The sequence below is a fragment of the Stegostoma tigrinum genome, chromosome 4 (assembly GCF_030684315.1).
Source record: "Stegostoma tigrinum isolate sSteTig4 chromosome 4, sSteTig4.hap1, whole genome shotgun sequence".
Taxonomy (NCBI): domain Eukaryota; kingdom Metazoa; phylum Chordata; class Chondrichthyes; order Orectolobiformes; family Stegostomatidae; genus Stegostoma; species Stegostoma tigrinum.
In genome coordinates, this window is record NC_081357.1 from 90,258,166 (window position 1) to 90,278,051 (window position 19,886).

The window sequence follows — 19,886 nt, forward strand, 5'->3', positions numbered from 1 at the left end:
TGTTCATCCAGCTGTACACCTTTGTTATCTCAGATTCTCCAGCATCTGCAGTTCCTGCTATCTCTGATACCATTTCCATCTTTTTGGTGTCAGTTCTCTCAAATCAGGTAAAGCAATAATTTGCAAAAGTGCAGAATTATTTGCTTCATTTCATTGAACAAATATTTGGCATCTTCCTTGAGTAACAATGTTCATCTAGTACCATTTTACGTCCAATAGCTTGCAGTTTTGTGTCATAGTGACTCAAAACTGGTTTCAGACTAAATGCACTCAATTTCACATTGAGTAGTTCAGCCAATGAGGTTGGTAGACAAGTGTACAGATTTACTGGGTGTTGTGCATACAGCTTTGATCCCCAACGTCAGGGAAGAACTAATGTGTGCTAAATACTAGTACAGTGCCATAGTGCTTAGATCTTTTAACTGGTAATCTAGCAGCCTGGAAAACTGAACCAGATACAAGGGCTCAGATTTCACCATCATAACTAGGAAATATAAATTCAGTTTTAAAAAATAAATTGGAACTAAAATTCCAGCAACAGTAATGGCGCTCTTAAGACTACTGGATTGTCGTAAAAATGAAACTCACTTGGTTCAGCAATGTACTTCGGTAAAGGAGATCCTCCACAATTATCTAGTCTGGTTTCCGTGTTACTCCAGATGCATTGCAATTTCTTTGACGCTTCCTAACCACCATGCAATGTCTAGCGACCCACTTCAATTGTATTCAAGAAAATACTTATTCCAGTGAACAGAACTGTCCAAGTCCATGAACACACAAACAGGCATATTCCAAGGTTCAGGACCTCATGCTTGGAGATGCTCTAAGACTTGGGACAGAAGTTGTAAAGGTGCAATGGGGAAAAACCACTGCTTCCTATTACTAACGTAATATATTAAGCAAATTAAAACTGGAAAACTGTCTGGCTATGTGCACTTGCTATCCAAAAATTACATCCAGCAACTCTTCACAGAGCACAAATACATTGTGTAGTGCTATAATTTCAGTTTGTTTAAACAAAAATCATGTGACTTTAGATGCGGGACGTTAGGTGCCTTCAAGGCAGGGATTGACAAATTCTTGATTTCACAAGGAATCAAGGGCTATGGGGAGAGTGCAGGGAAGTGGAGTTGAAATGCCCATCAGCCATGATTTAAATGGCGGAGTGGACTTGATGGGCCGAATGGCCTTACTTCCACTCCTATGTCTTATGGTCTTATGGACTTGATCTAATCTGTTTAATACAGTAAAAGACAAATTCAGAATGAGTAGTTTGCTGGGAATTTGTACATGGTATCAGTTCCTTCTCACATTATACCATATGCCTACAGCTCATGAGAGTCAAAAATAGTTATCCAATTATAGGTTTAGATCTCTAAGAGATTATAGAAACAATAAACCTGCTCTCTCAAAAATTGGAATTCAAATTGCAGAGTGCTGTTAGTATTCTTAAACTGCACTTTCTTCGCTTCCATAATTAATAATATTAGCCTCAATGCTGACTTGTAATTTAGTTTTTTTTCTCGATCAACATTTCCTCTAACGTGAGCAGCCACTCAGACTCTACACATGTTTATTGGCATGCTAGCCTCTGCTTCAAGAAGCAACTACAGTGTATGGAGCTCAAAAGTCTACATAGCAGCAAAAGAAATTACAGAGAATCTTGCTCTTCATTAACCTGGCTTCCAAAGTGAGAAGAGTTACATTGAAAAGTTATAAATAATATACTTCAATACATTTTATTTTGGAGTTTGGGTTTTGGATTTTGAAGTAATAGCATTTAAGTTTTGGTATGTATGAATCAGGGGTTTAATTTCTGCAGCCATTGAGTTCAAGTGTTTGCAGTGAGAGGGTTTTATGAATGGACAAAGTAAGCATTGAACAGCATTAGGCTGCTCTCTGTTAGAAGGATCAGGAATCAATTTTTTTGTGTTTTAGGGAAAACATCCATATAGCTTGGAAAGCCTTTTGGTTGCAATTCACAAAATGCCTGATTGAAGTTCTTTAGAAAAAGGATGTAATTCAGAAAGTTAGCAAATAAATTACCTCTGCGTGAGGGTTTTAGACTAAAGTTCCACACTAGATATGTTTGATTGGATAATCCCTTCAAGGTCTCAAAGTTGAGACACTAAATTCAGCAATATGAATACTCAAGGAGGCACCAAACAAACTCAAGGCTGGGAATTGAAAGCAACAATGAAGTCAAACCCTACAAACATGGTAAAAAAGGGAATTCTCTGATGTTAATATAGTCAAAAAGATCTACAGAATAGGAAAAGACCTTCCAGCCAATCAAGACTATGCCAATCAAAAACTAGCACCCAATTATGGCCACATTTGGCCCACAGACTTGTATGCCACATATCGCAAGTGCACATCTAATTACTTCTTAAATATTGAGGTTTTCTACCGTTGCCACCCTTGCAGGTAGTAGCTTCAAGATTCCCACCAATCTTTGGGTGGGAAAGGTTCACCTCACATCCCTTATCCCTTACATTACATCTATATCCTCTGCCTATTGATAGTTTTGTCCTAGCTTTGCTTCATGATAATTTAATACAACTCAATCACATCTTCCCTCAGTCTCCTCTGTCCAAGGAAAACAACTCCAGAATGTTCAATTTCTGAGGAAGGGTCTCAACTCATAACGTCAGCTTTCCTACTCCTCTGCTGCTGCCTGGGCTATGTTCCTCCAGCTCCACACCATGATGTCTCCACCTATAATGTGGATTGAAGACTACACAATATTCTCTAGCTGTGGCCTGACCAACATTTTATACAATTCCAACATACCTCCCTGCTCTTGAACTCTATGCTTTGGCTAATAAAGGCCCAGTATCTGATAACCACTTTTATTAAGTTTGAGATGCCATGTTTGGTTACTGTGAAGAGGTGGTGTTGGAATAGATAGTGTATTTTTACTGTTTCAAAATCTTTCAAATTGTGCTATATGCAAATAGTTTGGTCTATTCTATTTTGTTTTAAATTCTTTTGTATAACAAACTTCCATTTCAGATCTACACCATTGCATGTTTGTGTTTTAGTGAAAGATCACTTTGTTAAATATAAAAATGTATTCTATCCATCGAGATTCCAGACTGGGATGTGGCTTGTCCGGTAATACAGTCAGCTGGGATCATAACAGTAATAAACTCAGTATATTTTGCATATTAGTGCTCATGACACAGCTTTTGTGATGGAAGAGAATATTAAGAAGTTCAGATGCGGAAGTCAGTGTATCCTGTCCAATTTGCCATCCACTATAAGTAACGGATGGAAAATCCTACTCTTCACTCAAATTCCAAAATGCGAGCACTGATTCATAAATCTATCTTTTTAGACGTTGACATATAAGCCAGCTGTTAAAGGAGATATCAACTACTACATTAACAAAAGATCCATGGAACCCACACATCAATATTTTAGACAATTATAATCCAGACTAGAACACTGAAGTCTATTTTCAAAGCATACCTTAGTTCCTGAAGCTTTTATCTTGTCCACATAGTCCCAAACCATTTGAGGAGGAATCCTACCTCCAACTTGAATAGTATCTGGTAAATCCTTTAGGAAGGGAAGATGTCACAGTGTGTTAATTAAACAATGATACAGTCATGTTCAAATTTGTTTATTCTCTAAGCCCCAGTAATTCCCTTCTGCTGCTACATTTTTCTACCAGAAATTACAATATTTGTCAGTTAATAGAACTGGGCTTTCCAAACTCTGATTTGTCAACTTTCATGGGGTCATCAGCTGTGGGACAGCACTGGTTCTCATGGTGCTTTTACTGAGTGCTAGAAGCGGTGTTGTTCCTTTAACTTTTCACAGCATTTTTTGCGCATGTAGCCTAGCAGGCCAATTTTTGACACCTGGTTACTGACTTGCAAAATCCTCATGAAAAGTGGATGCTTTTTAGTTAAAACGCTGTATTAAACAGCATCGCTATCATTGTTACAGGTCTCACGTCCTCTCTCCATAATCCCTGGTGTCACTGGTCCCTCAACAACTCCCCTATCACTCTCTCAGCGGTAACAAGTCCGCCTGACCAGAGCAATTTTCAGGTGCTAAAATGGGCCAAACCTGTCTTCAATAAATTCCATAAGGTGGCAATGAAGAGGGTATGTTCTAGCTATAATAAACCCCAACCCGTCCAAAACCACCTCACAATTGAAACTCTAATATGGTCATAAGAACGAGGCACATACAAACAATTGCCACATTGCAGCTGCACTCCAGCATTAACTCATCACCTTCTGAAGAGTGAAAATTGATGAAAAACACATTGACTACAGTTTGCAGTAACAAGCTGTATCTACTATTCACCTTATGAACAAAAGTAATATTTAACAGAAGTTTTCATTTTATAAATACAAAAATGACAGCCATTTTTGTTATACAAAATAATAAAGTTGGACAAAGCAAGGCAATGGTTTCTGAGATAATAGGAACTGCAGATGCTGGAGAATCCAAGTTAATAAAATGTGAGGCTGGATGAACACAGCAGGCCGAGCAGCATCTCAGGAGCACAAAAGCTGACGTTTCGGGCCTAGACCCTTCATCAGAGAGGGGGATGGGGTGAGGGTTCCGGAATAAATAGGGAAAGAGGGGGAAGAGTTTCTGAGCTGTACTTTGTCATAGACAGGACAATGAATATGAACAATGAATGTGAAACATTGCAAAACAAAATCTTAACTGCACTTGTCAAATTAAAGTGTACAAGATGAGAATAGCACCTCTGTTAAGTGATCTGCTGAGCCAGAGACTGGATAGGCTTTGGTAACAAATTTTGCCACACTGGGCATGTTGATAAATCCCTTCCAGAGGGAATCTAGTCGAGCTAGAAATCTTGATTCACCTTCTGTGATATCATATGCATCTGACCTGAATTTAAAACAAAAACCCAAAAATTAACTCACTAAAAAAGAGTTGTTTCTATTTTAAAACAAATATCAAGCTATAAATGTGGCATGCACTTCTGAGCAACAACAAAGCATTTATTAAGAATGGTGCAATGCAATCTCAAATAACTGTTTCTACCTTGTCACAGAGGAGTTTGCCAGCTGTGGTGATTCAAGTGTCTCTTCCATTGTTGCATCAAAGGACAGAATGCTAGAAGCAGAGGAAAGAGCATCGGCCAAAAAAGCCATTTCGGCATCAACATCTGACTGGCGTCGCATCACACTCGTTGCCACTTTGGCTTTTGGCAGAGGTAGTTCCTCGGTGGGTGGAGCCATTCGACCTTAAAATAAAATCATATTACAAGTCATACTGTTTCAAAGCTAATCAATAAATGATTTGGATGAGAATATACGAAGCACAGTTAGTAAGTTTGTACAAAACACCAAAATTGGCGGTATAGTGGATAGCAACAAAGTTTACTAAGATCAGAGATCTTGATCAATTGGGTCAATGGGCAGAGGAGTGGCAGATGGAGTTTAATTTGGATAAATTTGGAGGTATTACATTTTGGGTAAAACCAGCAAGGGCAGGATTTTACCATATAATGGTAGAGTTGCAGAATAGAGAGACATCTAGGGGTTGAGATATGCAATTTGTTTGTGTCGCAGGCAGACAGAATGGTTAAGGCGGCATTTAGCATGCTTGTCTTCATAACCTTAGAGTATAGGAGTTGGGACATTGTGTTGAGACTCTACAGGATATTGGTGAGGTCTCTTCTGGAGCACTGTGTTTACCTCTGGTCACCCTGCTTAAGGAAGGACATTATTAAATTGGAGAAGGTTCAGAAAAGATTAAACAGGAAGTAGTTCATGTGTGGAATGAACTGCCATAGGAAGTGGTGGATGCAGGTAGAGTTACAACACTTAAAGTCTTTTGGGCATATACATGAGTCATAGAGCTGTACAGCATGGAAACAGACCCCTCTGTCCAACTTGTCCATGCTGACCAGATATCTTAAATTAATCTACTTCCATCTGCCAGCATGTAGTCCATATCCCTCTAACCCTTTCCTATTCGTATACCCATCCAGGTGCCTTTTAAATGTTGTAATTGTACCAGCTTCCACCACTTCCTTTGGCAGCTTATTCTACACATGCACCATACTCTGCGTGAAAACGTTGCCCCTCAGGTCCCTTTTAACTCTTTCCCCTCACACCTTAAACTTATACCCTCTAGTTTTGGACTTCCCCACGCCAGGGAAAAGACCTTGGCTTTTCACCCTATCCATGCCCTCCATGATTTTATAAACCTCTATAAGATCACCCCACCACCTCTGACACTCTAGGAAAAATAGCCCCAGCCTACTCAGCCTCTCCCTACAGCTCAAAATCTCCAACCCTGGCAACGTTCTTGTAAATCTTTTCTGAACCTCTTTTCAAGTTTCACAACATCCTTACTATAGCAGGGAGACCAGACTTGCATGCAGTATTCCATAAGTGGTCTATCCAAAGTCCTGTACAGCCGCAATATGACCTCCTAACTCCAATATTCTGTGCACTGACTAATAAAAGCAAACATACCAAATGCCTTCACTATCCTGTCATTTTCAAAGAACTATGAACCTCCCCTCCAGGATCTCTTTGTTCAGTAACACTCAGCAGGGCATTAAGTGTACACGTCCTGCCCTGTTATGCATTTCCAAAATGCAGCACCTCAGATTTACAAGAAAATTTTCTGCCTCAGTATGTGGACTTATCTTCTAGAGAAGCAGCAAAACTTGACCTACTCTTGGGAAATAGGCAGTGCAGGTGACCGAAGTGTCAGTGGGGGAACGCTTTGGAGCCAGTGACCATAATCAATAGGAAAGGTTTGGAGGGATATGGGCCAAACGCAGGTAAGTGGGACTGGTTTGGGAACATGGTTGGCATGGACTAGCTGGACTGAAGGGTTTGTTTCCATGATGTACGGCTCTAAATCGGGAACGTGCAAGGTCCGACGCACTGATAGCTTGGAGTTAAATTTGTTCATTTTGCTAGGAACTTAAGTGCCTCAAAAGCCAAATGATTTCTTAACACAATTTTCAATGTTTAAGATTATAAGAAATTACAGCAGGAGTAGTCTGTACAGCCCATTGAGGCTGCTCCATCATTTAACAGGATCAAGGCCAGCCAACATTCCTTACGTTCACTTTCACCAAAACTTGTGATTCCTCTACTGATCAAAATCTATTTAACCCAGCCTCAAATATATACAAGGACTCAGCCCCCAAAACTCTGTTGCAAGGTGCTCCAAAAACACTGAATGCTCAGAAAAGGAATCATCCTTGGTTCAGTCTTAAATTGGCATCCATTAATTCTGAAACTATGCCCTCTTATCCAGGACTCTTCCATGAAGAGGAACATCCTCTCAGCATCTGTCCTGTCCAGCTCTGCAAGAATCCTATATGTTTCAATTGGATCTTCATTCATTCTTTTACACTCCAGTGAGTACAGTCCCAACCTAGCTAGCCTTTGCTCATAAGACAACCCCTCCAACCACAGATCATCCTAGTAAATCTTCATCAGAATTGATACAAATGAAATAGCACATTTCTTTAAGTAAGAGGATCAAAGTTGTTGAGAATTCCATATGCAGAGTCACCAGCACCTAGTACAATAGTAAGATTTCCCGAATCATAGGGAAACATCCTTGGGGGAAAAAAGCCACCATTCCATTAGCCTTCCGGATTACCAGCTACACCTGTGTGCTAGCTTCTTATGCTTCATGCTCAAGCATTCCTCAAGTCTATGTCGCAGCTTTCTGCAGTTTTTCTCCACTTGAGAAATGCTCTGTTCTTTCATTCTCCCCTACAAAATTGACAAATTCATATTTTGCCACATTGTGTTCCATTTGCCGTTTGCCCACTTAATGTGTCAATATCTCTTAACACACTGTATCCTTCTTGCAGTTGCCTTTCCATCTATTTGTGTCATGTGCAAATCCAGCTACAATCCACTGACTTCTTTCTCAAGTCATTAATACATAAATAGTATTATAATCAATCATATTCCCAGTTCTAGTTATAGGTTAACAACCTGAAAAAGAACATGTCCCCAATCACTGTCTCTGACCCAATATCCATTTTTTTTTTTAAAAGAAAACAGATTTTAACAGATAACTTAACCTTTTGTGAGGTGCCTTCTCGAGTATATTCTGGAAGTCTAACTACAACACATTTACTAGTTCCTCTATTCACTCTAGTGAGGACTTCCTCAAAAACATCAGTCTCCATCTTCCTTTCATTAAACTATGCTGACTCTTTTTGAAAAGGTTATGATTTGCAGATGACCTCTCCCCGCACACCCCAAACCTATGCTTGTTGTTATTCCACAATTCTATGATATAATTCATTTTAAAATAAGTTTGCCATTATAGTGTATTTTCAAGTCTATATCTGTTATAGATATTTTCTAATCAACTTGTTACACACCTCCAGTGCACAGGAAATTTGAACCTGGGCCATCTAGCTCAAACATAAGGTCACAACTACTGCACCGCAAGAGCTCTTCTGTTCCACACAACCCTAAATCAATTTGCACGTCCATTACCTGTGCAAATTTTGCAATTCAAATCAAAGAGGTGTTTCTTGTGCTGACAAGTAGTGTCTTCTGTAGTCTCTGTTGATGGTTCTTCTTCAATCTCTTCCCATTTTTCAATGACAGATTTCGGCTCTATAGCTTTTAGTTCAGCACCCTAATAGAGTTCACAATGAAAACATTCCACTTTAGTTTAAAGAAGTGGGTTATACATTAGTTCTTCATGCACTAGATTATAGGTTCAATAACAAAATAACTTGTTTAAATTCTAAATGAAAATATAATTTCCTTTAAATTGTTCAATAAATTCAAAACAGATGTGGAAGACAGATTCCAGTGAAGACATAGTTCATAAAATTATCAATAACAACACAAATAAAATCAGCTTACAGAAGTGAAAAACCATGAACATTTGTTAGATGAACACAGATTTTAAGAAATGATGCCATGATGCAAGTTTAAAATGCTTCACATGGTTTTCTATACATTTATATTAATAGATTGACAATAGGTCAAGGTAACCTCCACACTTAAATTGTAATTGTAAAGCACTAGTAAAATCTGGACACAATTTTCTGGCTTATGTTTCTTTAGCTTCATGTATTAATTCCAGCATTTGCAGCAGTTATGCATGTCCGAAGATGTTTTAGCAACAGAAAACTAGGCTGTAATACAATAGCCACATGTAAATAAATTAGTCTATAATCGTACAACTGACAACATATTTACTAAATCTGATTATACATGAAACACTGACCATCTTCCCAAAATATTTTACTTGATCTAATCATGTCTTTCCACATACCTCTGCAATTACTATCTCAGATTCATTTATTGGTGTTTCATTTTCAATTTCTATTTCTCCTTTGTGAGTTATTTTTGTGATCGGTCGTCTTTCAACCTCCCTTTGTTCCTTTTCTATCATTTCAATCATCTGTGCAAAAATAAGAATATTTCAGTTACATCTAATGAAAATGAAAATGAAAGCTTACAAATACATAATCCGTCAATCTACATGCTGTCCAAACGCATTTCATTAACATGAACTGAGATTACCTTAGTGTGAAACGTTTAGGCAGAGTGGAATTTTTGATATGCATCCAGAAAAGCTTTTTGAGTCAATACATACATACTACAGACTGGGCAGTGACAGACCTAGCCCTAGTGAATGAAGCTGGTCAAGTCATTAAAATTTCTATGGGCAAGCATTTTGGGGATAGTGACTATAATATTGAAAGTCATTACGGAAAGGGATAAGGATGCTACAGAAATTAAGTGCCAAACTTGGAGGAAGGCCAATTTTAATATCATTAGATATTGAAAATTGTAAACCGGAAGTAGCTACTTGTAGTTAAGTTTACATTTGTAAAGTGGGAAACCTTTAAAAGTAGTACAGTAAAAATTCAAGGCCAACATTTTCCTCTAAAATGATGGCGAAGTGCAGCAAGTTCAGAGAACACTGGATGTCGATGCATGTTCAGACTTTTTAAAAAGTTAAAGAAGGAAGCATGTGTCAGGTGCAGCATATTAAAAACCAGGAAGGACCCTTCAGAAGTAGAGTGTATGTAAGTGGGTGCTTAAGAAAGAAATTAGGGAAAGGCCACAAATTATCTTTGGCAGACAGAATTAAAGAAAACCCCTAAAGGGTTTTATTACTGTATTGGAGAAAGAGGATTATTATAAAGCTCCACTCTTACCCTAAAACACTGAAGAGAAAATATGTGCATGAATTCAGCTGACGTGGGGGAGATCTTTAATGAATGGTTCTCATCTGCATTCACAGGAGAAAGACACTGTAGCCAGGGATTTCAGTTGGGATGGTGAGGTTCTAGAACATGTTAACATTAATAAAAAGTAATTATACACGTTTTAGCATAAAGGTGCATAAATACCCAGGGCCTGATGAGATGTATCCCAGGTTTCTATGGGAGGCATGGAATTGATTAAGCCTTGACAGAGATGTTTAATATATTCCTGGCCACAGGTGAAGTGCCAGATGACAGGACAATAGCTATATGTGCTTCCTTTTATAAGGGCAGCAGGGATCAGCCAATTAACAGTAGATCAGTTAGTTTGACATCAGTGGTAGGGAAATTACTGGAAAAAATTTTGACGGCCAGGATTAATCAATACCGGGAAAGGCAGGAATTGATCAAGGATAATCACCATTAATTTCGTTAGAGGGCGATACTGCCTGACTAATTTAACTGAGTTTTTTGAAAACATAACTACATATATTGATGAGGGTCGTGCAGTTGATATGGTTTACATGGAATTTCTCAAGGTCCAAAGTGGAAGACTGGTCTAAAAGTTGGAAAACTGGAGGAAAATGCGACGGTGGACAGTCGTTTTACAGATCAGAAGCCTGTGATCAATGGTGTACCACAGCGGACTCTTGCTGGTTTTATACATGCATGTTAATGACTTGGGTATGAATGTAGAAGGTAAAATTAGTAAGGCTGCAGGTACCAAAAATTGGTGGTACTGGAGTTGTTGAATTGCTCGCCAAGCTGGCTTGTTTTTATTCAGATGTTTCGTCACCACGCTAGGTGACATCATCAATGGAGCCTCCAATGAAATGATGTTATTCTACTCTGCTTGGAATTTATGTCGTCCGGTTCATTACGGTGAGTACAGTCATTTCTGCTTTTGAGCTGTATGTATGGGGTCCAATTCTATTGGTCTGTTGGTTGAAGTATAGGTGGAGAACCATGCTTCTCGGAATTCCCATGCATGTCTATGTTTGGCTTGGGCTACTGTGGTTACTTTATCCCAGTTAAACTGATGGCCTCGTCATCCAGATATTAAGGAGAGTTCATCGTGCTATTTTGCTGCGTGCTGACGTTCGTGTATTCTGATGTTCCTGCCTGTCCGATGTAATGTTTGTGGCAGTTGTTGCAGGGCATTTTATAAACCATGTTCGTTCTGCATGTTGTGGGAATAGTGTCTTTAATCCTTGTAAGTGTTTGTTGTAGAGTGGCTCTGGGCTTGTGGGGCACCACAACTCTTAGTGGTCTGAGGAGTCTTGTTGTCTGTTCCAATATGTTCCTGATGACGTCTGATCTGGCAATTTGCCAATACTTTAAATTGGTGGTGCTGTTTACAATCAAGGAGGATGGTCTCAGGCTACAGTATGATGCTGATCAGCTGGAAATTGGGCAGAGCAACGAGATGTGGAATTTAATCCCAATAAGTGCGAGGTGACACATTTTGGAAGGCGAATTGGGGAAGAATATGCACAATGATTGTTGGGACCACAGGGAGTGCTGAGGAACAAAGGGACCTTGGTGTACAAATCTATAGATCCCTGAAGTGTCAGCACAGACAGTCAGAGTGGTGAAAGAGGCATACAGGATTCTTGCGTCCCTTAGCCATGGTGTAGAATATAGAGCAAGGAAGTCTTGTTGCAACTATATAAAATAATGAGGTTGGTTGGCTCGCCAAGCTGGCTTCATCAGAGGCTGCACTAAGCCTGTTACCAAGCACGGTAACGAAACGTTTGCAGAACAACAAACCAGATCAGCGAGCCAACCAACCTCAACACTCACAACCCGAGCTACAGATCTACTCCAAGACCTTATATAAAATATTAGTTAGGCTACGGATGGAATATTTTGTGTATTACTAGTTGTCATGCTATCAGAAGGATGGAATTAAAACTGGAAAGGCAACTGACCAGGACGCTGCCTGGGATAAGAAGTCTCAGTTATCAGGAGACACTGGATAGGCTGGGTGATTCCATGGAGTAGAGGTTACTGAGGAGGGATCTGATTGAGGGATACAAAATTATAACAGGCATTGAGAGGGTAAATTGTGAGTATTTTTACCCCACGACAGACATGTCTAAGATCAGTGGGCAGAAGTTTAAGGTAAGGAGTATGCAGTTTAGAGGAAATCAGAGGAAGACGCTTTTCATCCACAGGGTGGTGGAAATATGGAACACACTACCTGAGAGGATATTAGAGGCATGTACTCTCAAAATTTAAGCAGCATCTAGATGAACACTTAAAATGGTAGGACATGGCAAGCTGTGGACGGTGTGCAGATAAATGGGATTAGCGTAGTTTGGTGTTTGTTAGTCAGCAGAGACATAGTAGATTGAAGAATCTATTTCTTGGCTGTTCAACTCTCTATGACTCTAGGTGACAAGAAATACAGATATCAATGTGAACTGTTCCGAAAAAGGGAATATGCATAAGAATAAACAACTAAAACAGATCTTACATGTCTATTTTCTCTTTGCCTCCATGCTGCTAATTCCTTGGATGCAAGTTCTTCTGGACTCATACGAATTAAATGATCAGGTACAATGTCACCTTTCAGGACTCGCTTGAATAAGACCTAAAATATTCAATGGTTTTAAAATGAAAATTATAGTTTATATTTAATAGAATCAGTTTACATATTTTGTACAGTGAAGTGCACGAAATCACATGAATAACTAAATGATGGAACTGAATTACTGGCCACTTAATGTAATGGGCCTAATCTTCCAGTCTCCTGATTGTCAAAGACTGGACATCTGACAGGTGCAACAGGACCTTATCACAGGCCTGACATGAGGGTAACTATATGGAAATTGCATAGGAACACTGAGTATCTTGATGGACAATTCCCTTGTTCCTCAGGACCCTTTGTGAACTTCAGACAGTTTTGTAATATTTACCTGGATAGGTACCAAGGAAATCTTGGATTAAAATCCAGTCTAACATACATGTGACTACACAATCAATTCCACACCCCCACCCCATTTTTAGGTATATACATGTCAACAACAGGGAGGGGACAGATGCAGTGCAGAAAGACAACAGAGATAGGTCAAAGATCAAAAAGAAATAGTTTGGAGAAAGTAGAAGTACATTATATAGAATGGGATAAAACTTTTGTCAATTTAACTCCTGCCAGAAGGAGATCTCAGTGCAAATTCTCAATATTAAGAAAAGTACAAAAAATCTTCACTATCGTTTCTGCATAAAAGTTGCATGAAACTCAGCTGCTATTACTGGAATAATTTCAAGCTACTGACAGGGTCTGGAAAGTGGCTGATCGATTCATAAATTTTTAGTGCCCTTTACAAGGGAAGATTATCCAACCTAGTACCTACACTCTAGAGAAGAAATGACGCAAGGAACTTTGTTAAGATTCTCAAAGGAGAATGGGGATCCAGAAGTTTTCTAATAGAGTTCCTTGGTATACTTTAAATACTAACAGTAAATAAATAGATCATTTGTATTTAACAGAGGACCTAGTAAATCACTAATGAGTGTTAAACACAACAGATTGCATGATCAATTGATCTTAATATACCTCTTCCTATTGCTTACACAGACACAATCTGAAAAGCAATTAGGTAATTCACTGACGTATTCTTACAGACTCAACAGAGTTTAAAGCAGATTAATGACTTTACTTTTGGATGTTTTTATTTAATGCTCTTTTAATCAAAGTTAAATAATGAAACTACTTTAATCATCAGGATGACTTCTAATTAGACAAATGCCAACAATACTAAAATATAAAGAGTACTAGTGGCTGATTTTAAAAATGGGTTAAATAAATTAAATAAAAATTCAAAGTAGTAGTGCTGGAACCCTCTTGTGGCACAGTGGTAGTGTTCCTATCCCTTGAGCAAGAGGCTTCGGTAGAAGTTCCACCTGCTCCAAAAGAGTGTAATAACTTCTCCAAATAGGCTCAACAGAACAGTAGGTTAATGAAAAATTTACTTTGGTTGGTGGTGGTGGGGGTGGGGGAGAGAAGAGTCGGAGAGGAGAGGCAGAGAGCGGGAGAGCTGATTAAAATAAACTAAAATAAAAGCTTAAAGCATAGTTAAATACAAAAGGAAATATGCATGTAATTCATAGCACATCAACACAAATATGGGCATAATTTGAATAACTTCTGTCATTGTCATGTAAAATTAAGTTTCATAATCTTAAAAAAAATTAAAAATTTACAAAAGCCAATGAGCAAGACTACAAATGTATGCTTCTGAATTCTTCTAGAAGAATCACTTCTTCAACTGTGTACTAAAAGGTTTTGCCTATCACTACAACTTCACTAAAAACCAGCATCCTGCAAAAATGGAATTGCAACACAGTCTGAAAACAGAGATCAAAATATTCTTTTGAGGGTTAGGAAGCAGCTGTTGGGTCTTGGCCCACCAAACTGGCAATTAATGCCAGGGAACAGGCTCACCATCCAATTCTGGACAACAGTCAGCCCTCAAGGATAGTGTGCGCCAACTGGGAGGCCCTTCAGAATGATAAATTGGCAGCCCTACCAGCCAAGGTGGGAGCTGTTGATTCATGATGGAAAGCGGACACCTGAACATGAATGTGTCTCAGCAATAGAATTATAGCAATATTTTGCAGATTTAGAAACACTGAAGTAGCCTGACGATGTTTGTGGAGGGACAACTCTAATGTTTAGAGCTTTGGGAAAGGGTTGTTCCCCATACATGAAGTGCGCCCCATCCTTTGGCCAACCTGAACCTGCTATGGCTTCCCGTTCTTGCCTAGATTGGAGTTTAATGCAGACAAGTGTGAGGTGATGCACTTTGGTAGGAGTAACCAGAAGGCAAAGTACAGGGCTAATGGTAAGATTCTTTGTAGTGTAGATGAGCAGAGAGATCTCAGCGTCCATGTACACAGATCCTTGAAAGTTGCCACCCAGGTTGACAGGGCTGTTAAGAAGGCATACAGTGTTTTAGCTTTTATTAATAGAGGGATCGAGTTCCGGAACCATGAGGTTATGGTGAAGCTGTACAAAACTCTGGTGCGGTCGCACTTAGAGTATTGTGTACAGTTCTGGTCACCGCATTATAAGAAGGATGTGGAAGCTTTTGAAAGGGTGCAGAGGAGATTTACTAGGATGTTGCCTGGTATGGAGGGAAGGTCTTATGAGGAAAGGCTGAGGGACTTGAGGCTGTTTTCATTAGAGAGAAGAAGGTTGAGAGGTGACTTAATTGAAACATATAAAATAATCAGTGTTAGATTGGGTGGATAGGGAGAATTTCCCCCAAATTGACTATAATGCTCTTACCTCAATCCAGCTTGTCAAAAACTGCTAGGGTGCTAAGATTGTTGTGCTAAACCAGCAATGATGTGGAGGTGCCCATGTTAGACTGGGGTGACCAAGGTCAAAAGTCACATGACACTAGGTGATAGTCCCAACAGGTTTATGTGAAATCACAAACTTTCATATAGTGCGGTTCTTCTGTCAGGTGAAGTGAAGACAGCACAGAAGCACAGACTTTATAACAAGAGAGATCAAAAAATCATACAAATGAAGTGAGTGGAGAGTCAATAGGCCAAATAATAGATATCTGCAGGTGATCAAGAGTGTCAGACGGTGGGAGTAAAGTGTCAACAGCTGAATAACAAGTGAAGGGATGATCTATAATCAGGCTAATCGAGGCATAAATATAAAAAAAACAGCTAGTGCTAGAGGCAAACCAAATGACTGGGTAACACGCTACGTATACAAGACTCACAAGAAAAGGATGTGACCAAAGTGACAAGTAACCCAAAACTATAAAAAATAATTATGGTAGAGAGATAAGTTGTTATCAGGCAATGGTGCCAAAACAGGACAGTAAGAAAGATTTTACAGAACATTATTGTGGGGTCACATGCTTTGTGACATGAAGCCAAGATCTCGGTTGAAGCTGTCTTTATGGGTGTGGAACTTGGCTATCAGTTTCTGCTTGGCAATTCTGTGCCATTGTGCATCTTGAAGGCAGTCTTGAAGAACAATTACCCAAAGATCGGAGGCTGAATGTCCTTAACCACTGTGTTCCCCGACTGGAAGGGAACATTCTTGCCTGGCATTTGCTGCGTGTTGTCCATTCATCCATTGTCATAGTGTTTGCCTGGTATATTGGTGAGGCCATGTCTCAGCTCATCCTTGACTGCAACATATGAGGTAGACAACACTGGCTGTGTCACAAACATCTGCTGTCTATATGGCGTGTGGTGTTCCCTCATGTGATGGTATCACACGATGATCTAGCGTGTCTTGCGGAGGTTGCCGCAGCAGAGTGGTGTGCTGTTGTGGTCAATGTTGTCCTGAAGGCTGAGTAGTTTGCTACAAACGTTGGTCTGTTTAAGGTTGTGTGGTTGTTTGAAGGCAAGAAGTAGAGGCACAGGGATGATCTCCATGAGATGATAGTCCACACTGACGATGGCTGCCTCACAGGGCCAGGGCTCTGGGTTCAATTCCAGCCTCGGGTGACTATGGAGTCTGCATATTCTCATGTCAGAGTGTTTCCTCCGGGCGCTCTGGTTTTCTCCTACAGTTCAAAGTGTGCAGACTAGGTGGCTTGCCCATGCTAAATTGCCCATCGTATCCAGGGATGAGTAGATAATTTTTTGTCATTGACTCTCTGCCTCAATTAATCAGATTACAGATCATCCCTTCACTTGCTAATCAGTTGTTGACACTTTACTCACACTGACACACAATCAAATGCAGAGATCTACCACACGGCCTGTCAACACTCCACTCACACCGCCATTTGTATGATTTTTTTGATCTCTGTGCTTACAAAGTCTGTCTTCACTTCACCTGATGAAGGGGTAGCGCTCTAAAAGCTTGTGATTTCAAATAAACGTATTGGTCTAAAACCTGGTGTCGTGTGACTTTTGACCTGAACCAGCATGACAGCCAACACTTAAATTCTAGGACCAACTACCTACAATTGCGTCCATGTCCTACCCTGCTTTTTAAGTAGTAGCCTGAGATATCAGTAAGAACTTCGAGTGCTAACACTCATGCATGCTACAGAGCTGCACAACGGCTTAACACCAATTGTCATTATACCTCTCATAAAACTATATTTTGAAAGCCAATTAGAAGTCACTTTCTTTAATATTCAAAATCATCCGAAGAAGCCCAGCCTTTCACATTCACCTAAGCATGTGTTCTGCTGATGCTCAACCTCTGCAACCAAACAGTAACGAACAGTCTGTGGAGTAATTCTGGGCTGCATGTAGAACCAGCAGACCAAAACTACCAGTATGAGACCAGCAGCTCCCATGCAATTTTCCATAATTTTCTGTAAAGAAAATCCTTTCAAATGAGGGAAACTCTAGCCTAAACACAAATAATGGAAGAGACTAAACGATTCACTTCTAACAAGAAACAAAACTGACCACAATGCAAGTTCATACTATGTACAAAACATAATCCTGGAGTTGAGCTACTTCATGTACATTAATCTGCGGCTAAAAACTGAATAACAGGATAAAACGAAAGCTTGATACGTGCCAAATGAACTTTAATCAAAAGGAAATCTTACAGAAGGTATAAACCACAGTGAAAGATTGACAGGCGGGGAGGGGAGAAATAGGAAAGCAAAGAGTGAAACATAGACTTGAAACATTAACTGTGTTTCTCATTGGACAGATGCTGCCATACCTGCTGAAGATTTTCTAATTCTTTCTCTCCCTATTTCAGATTTCCAACATCTGCAATATTTTGCTTTATTAAACAAAGGCCAGCTGACGTTCATAGAATTCTTTTCACAGGAGATTCTAATACTAATTTATAGCCACTGATGTACTTTTGAAGTACAATCATTGCGGTCAAGTTGAAAAGGTGACAGCAAACTTGCACGTGGTAGCCAGATAATCTCTTTCAGTGATGTTATTTAAGGGAAAAAAATATTGGCCAGGTAAACAGGAAGAGCTACCCTGCTCTTCTTCAAAATAGTGCCATGAGATCTTTGACATCCACCCATCTCAGTGTAATATCTCAATCAAACGAAGGCATCACCAATAGTGCTGCATTCCTTCAGTACTTCACAGGAGTATCAGCCTGTAAAGTAACTATCCGATTTGAATTAGCAATCTTGCAAGTCTGCAGCAAGTGTGCTAATAAGTGAATCTTGGCTGACACTGCAAAAAAAATGGAAATAGACTTTCATCACTGACCTAGAAGGGGCATGTGCCGGCATAAGACTATGAAAAGAATGAGCCTTGAAAGGAGTAATGTGAGAAGTGATGTTACAAGAATACAAGACAGTTGACCGCAGGGAAACAGTTTCAAAATGGCACATCGGAAATATTGAAGTAAGTTGCATGACTAGGGCAAAGGGAAAGGGCAAGAGAAAGAGATTTTCAGACCAGGCAAAGGGAAAGAGAAAGACAAAGAGATTTTCAGACTGAGCAAAAGTACATTTAGGAATGGCATCAGAAAGATTGTCCTTACAACGGATTACAATGAGATGGATTTTCAGACATAGAAATTAGGCAATCATTTAAGAATTGAAGTAATTCTACAATAAGTAGCTTTTAGGGTATATCTGGATGAATGACTAAAGAACAAAGAAATAGCATTCATCATTATCTTTTGAAAATGATGAGTTTAATATTAGCATTGGTTAATAAGTTCATTACACCTGATAAATAACTTACTATGTATTACACGATATCTGCCAGTACCAACTGAAAAAATATATTTCCTCTGTTTTAAGACATCGTAATATAGGAAACAAAGTTAATTGACATGAATCCAAACGCCCAACGTCAACTTTGATGAACGACATTCCGTTATATTAACCTTACAAACAAGCGAGTGTTCAAAAATCAGCAAAACGCAACTTTTTCTTTCAATCTTTTTTGAATAATTGCTATTTACATACTTGATTTTTTGGATCTTTGAGGTTAAACATCAAACTTCTGTATTTGCTTTTATATTTAGTATCAGTGTCCCCATAAAAAGAAAATAGTTTTCTTTCAATCCTGGCTGCAACCTTGGTTGCTCGCTCCTCTGGAACTTTCAAATCCGATTCCGAGAGCCTGAACAAAAGTAAAATGTGTTTCATTGTTAATATAACCGTTAAGTATAAAATTAGCAATGGGTAGTACTGTATTTCTTATGAGACTTAAAATGGAGAATCAAAGAATCAAACAGTGCTGTAGGCTGCTCAACCCAGTGTGTCAGACCTATCTAATTTAATTCCATTCCCCTGACCCTCCTGCATAGCCCACCCTTCCCCATTTAATCCCTTGAATTTATTTTGGTAGTTATTAAACCTACATTCACTATGTTTCGAGCAGCACGATCCCAAGTACAACAACTCTCTACATATTTTTCCTTCATGTTACCTTGAGTTCTTTCCAACAGAAACTTTTGTCTCGATTTATTCTTTCAAAACACTCTGAGTTTGAACACTTCCCACAAATTTCTCTTTAATCTTGCTCATTCTTATTCTCTCAACATTACTGAAATAGGACCAGGCTTACAATAGTTAATTATTATACAGTGAACATAAAGTTAAATATTTAATAATGCTCAGTTGATAGGCAGTAACTGCAGATTAATTTGTGCTCTTTATATATAGAGATAAACTGAAACCGTCACTGTTAGTTTAGGTGTTTGTAAAGGAGATATTCTACAAATTACAGTACA

General features: G+C 39.1%; 1 protein-coding gene across 4 annotated transcripts in view; it reads right to left on the minus strand.

The window, feature by feature from the left end:
* phf3 (PHD finger protein 3) overlaps nt 1–19,886 on the minus strand; it is a 140,673-nt gene that overhangs the window by 24,988 nt on the left and 95,799 nt on the right. For all 4 annotated transcript variants that reach the window (XM_048530914.2, XM_048530913.2, XM_048530915.2 and 1 more), the window contains 7 exons: nt 19,117–19,273; nt 12,699–12,815; nt 9,280–9,408; nt 8,487–8,631; nt 5,038–5,239; nt 4,734–4,881; nt 3,475–3,564 (listed from right to left, as the gene is read on the minus strand). In XM_048530914.2, the coding sequence (XP_048386871.2) occupies nt 3,475–3,564; nt 4,734–4,881; nt 5,038–5,239; nt 8,487–8,631; nt 9,280–9,408; nt 12,699–12,815; nt 19,117–19,273 (988 nt within the window). The remainder of the gene's footprint in view (nt 1–3,474; nt 3,565–4,733; nt 4,882–5,037; nt 5,240–8,486; nt 8,632–9,279; nt 9,409–12,698; nt 12,816–19,116; nt 19,274–19,886) is intronic.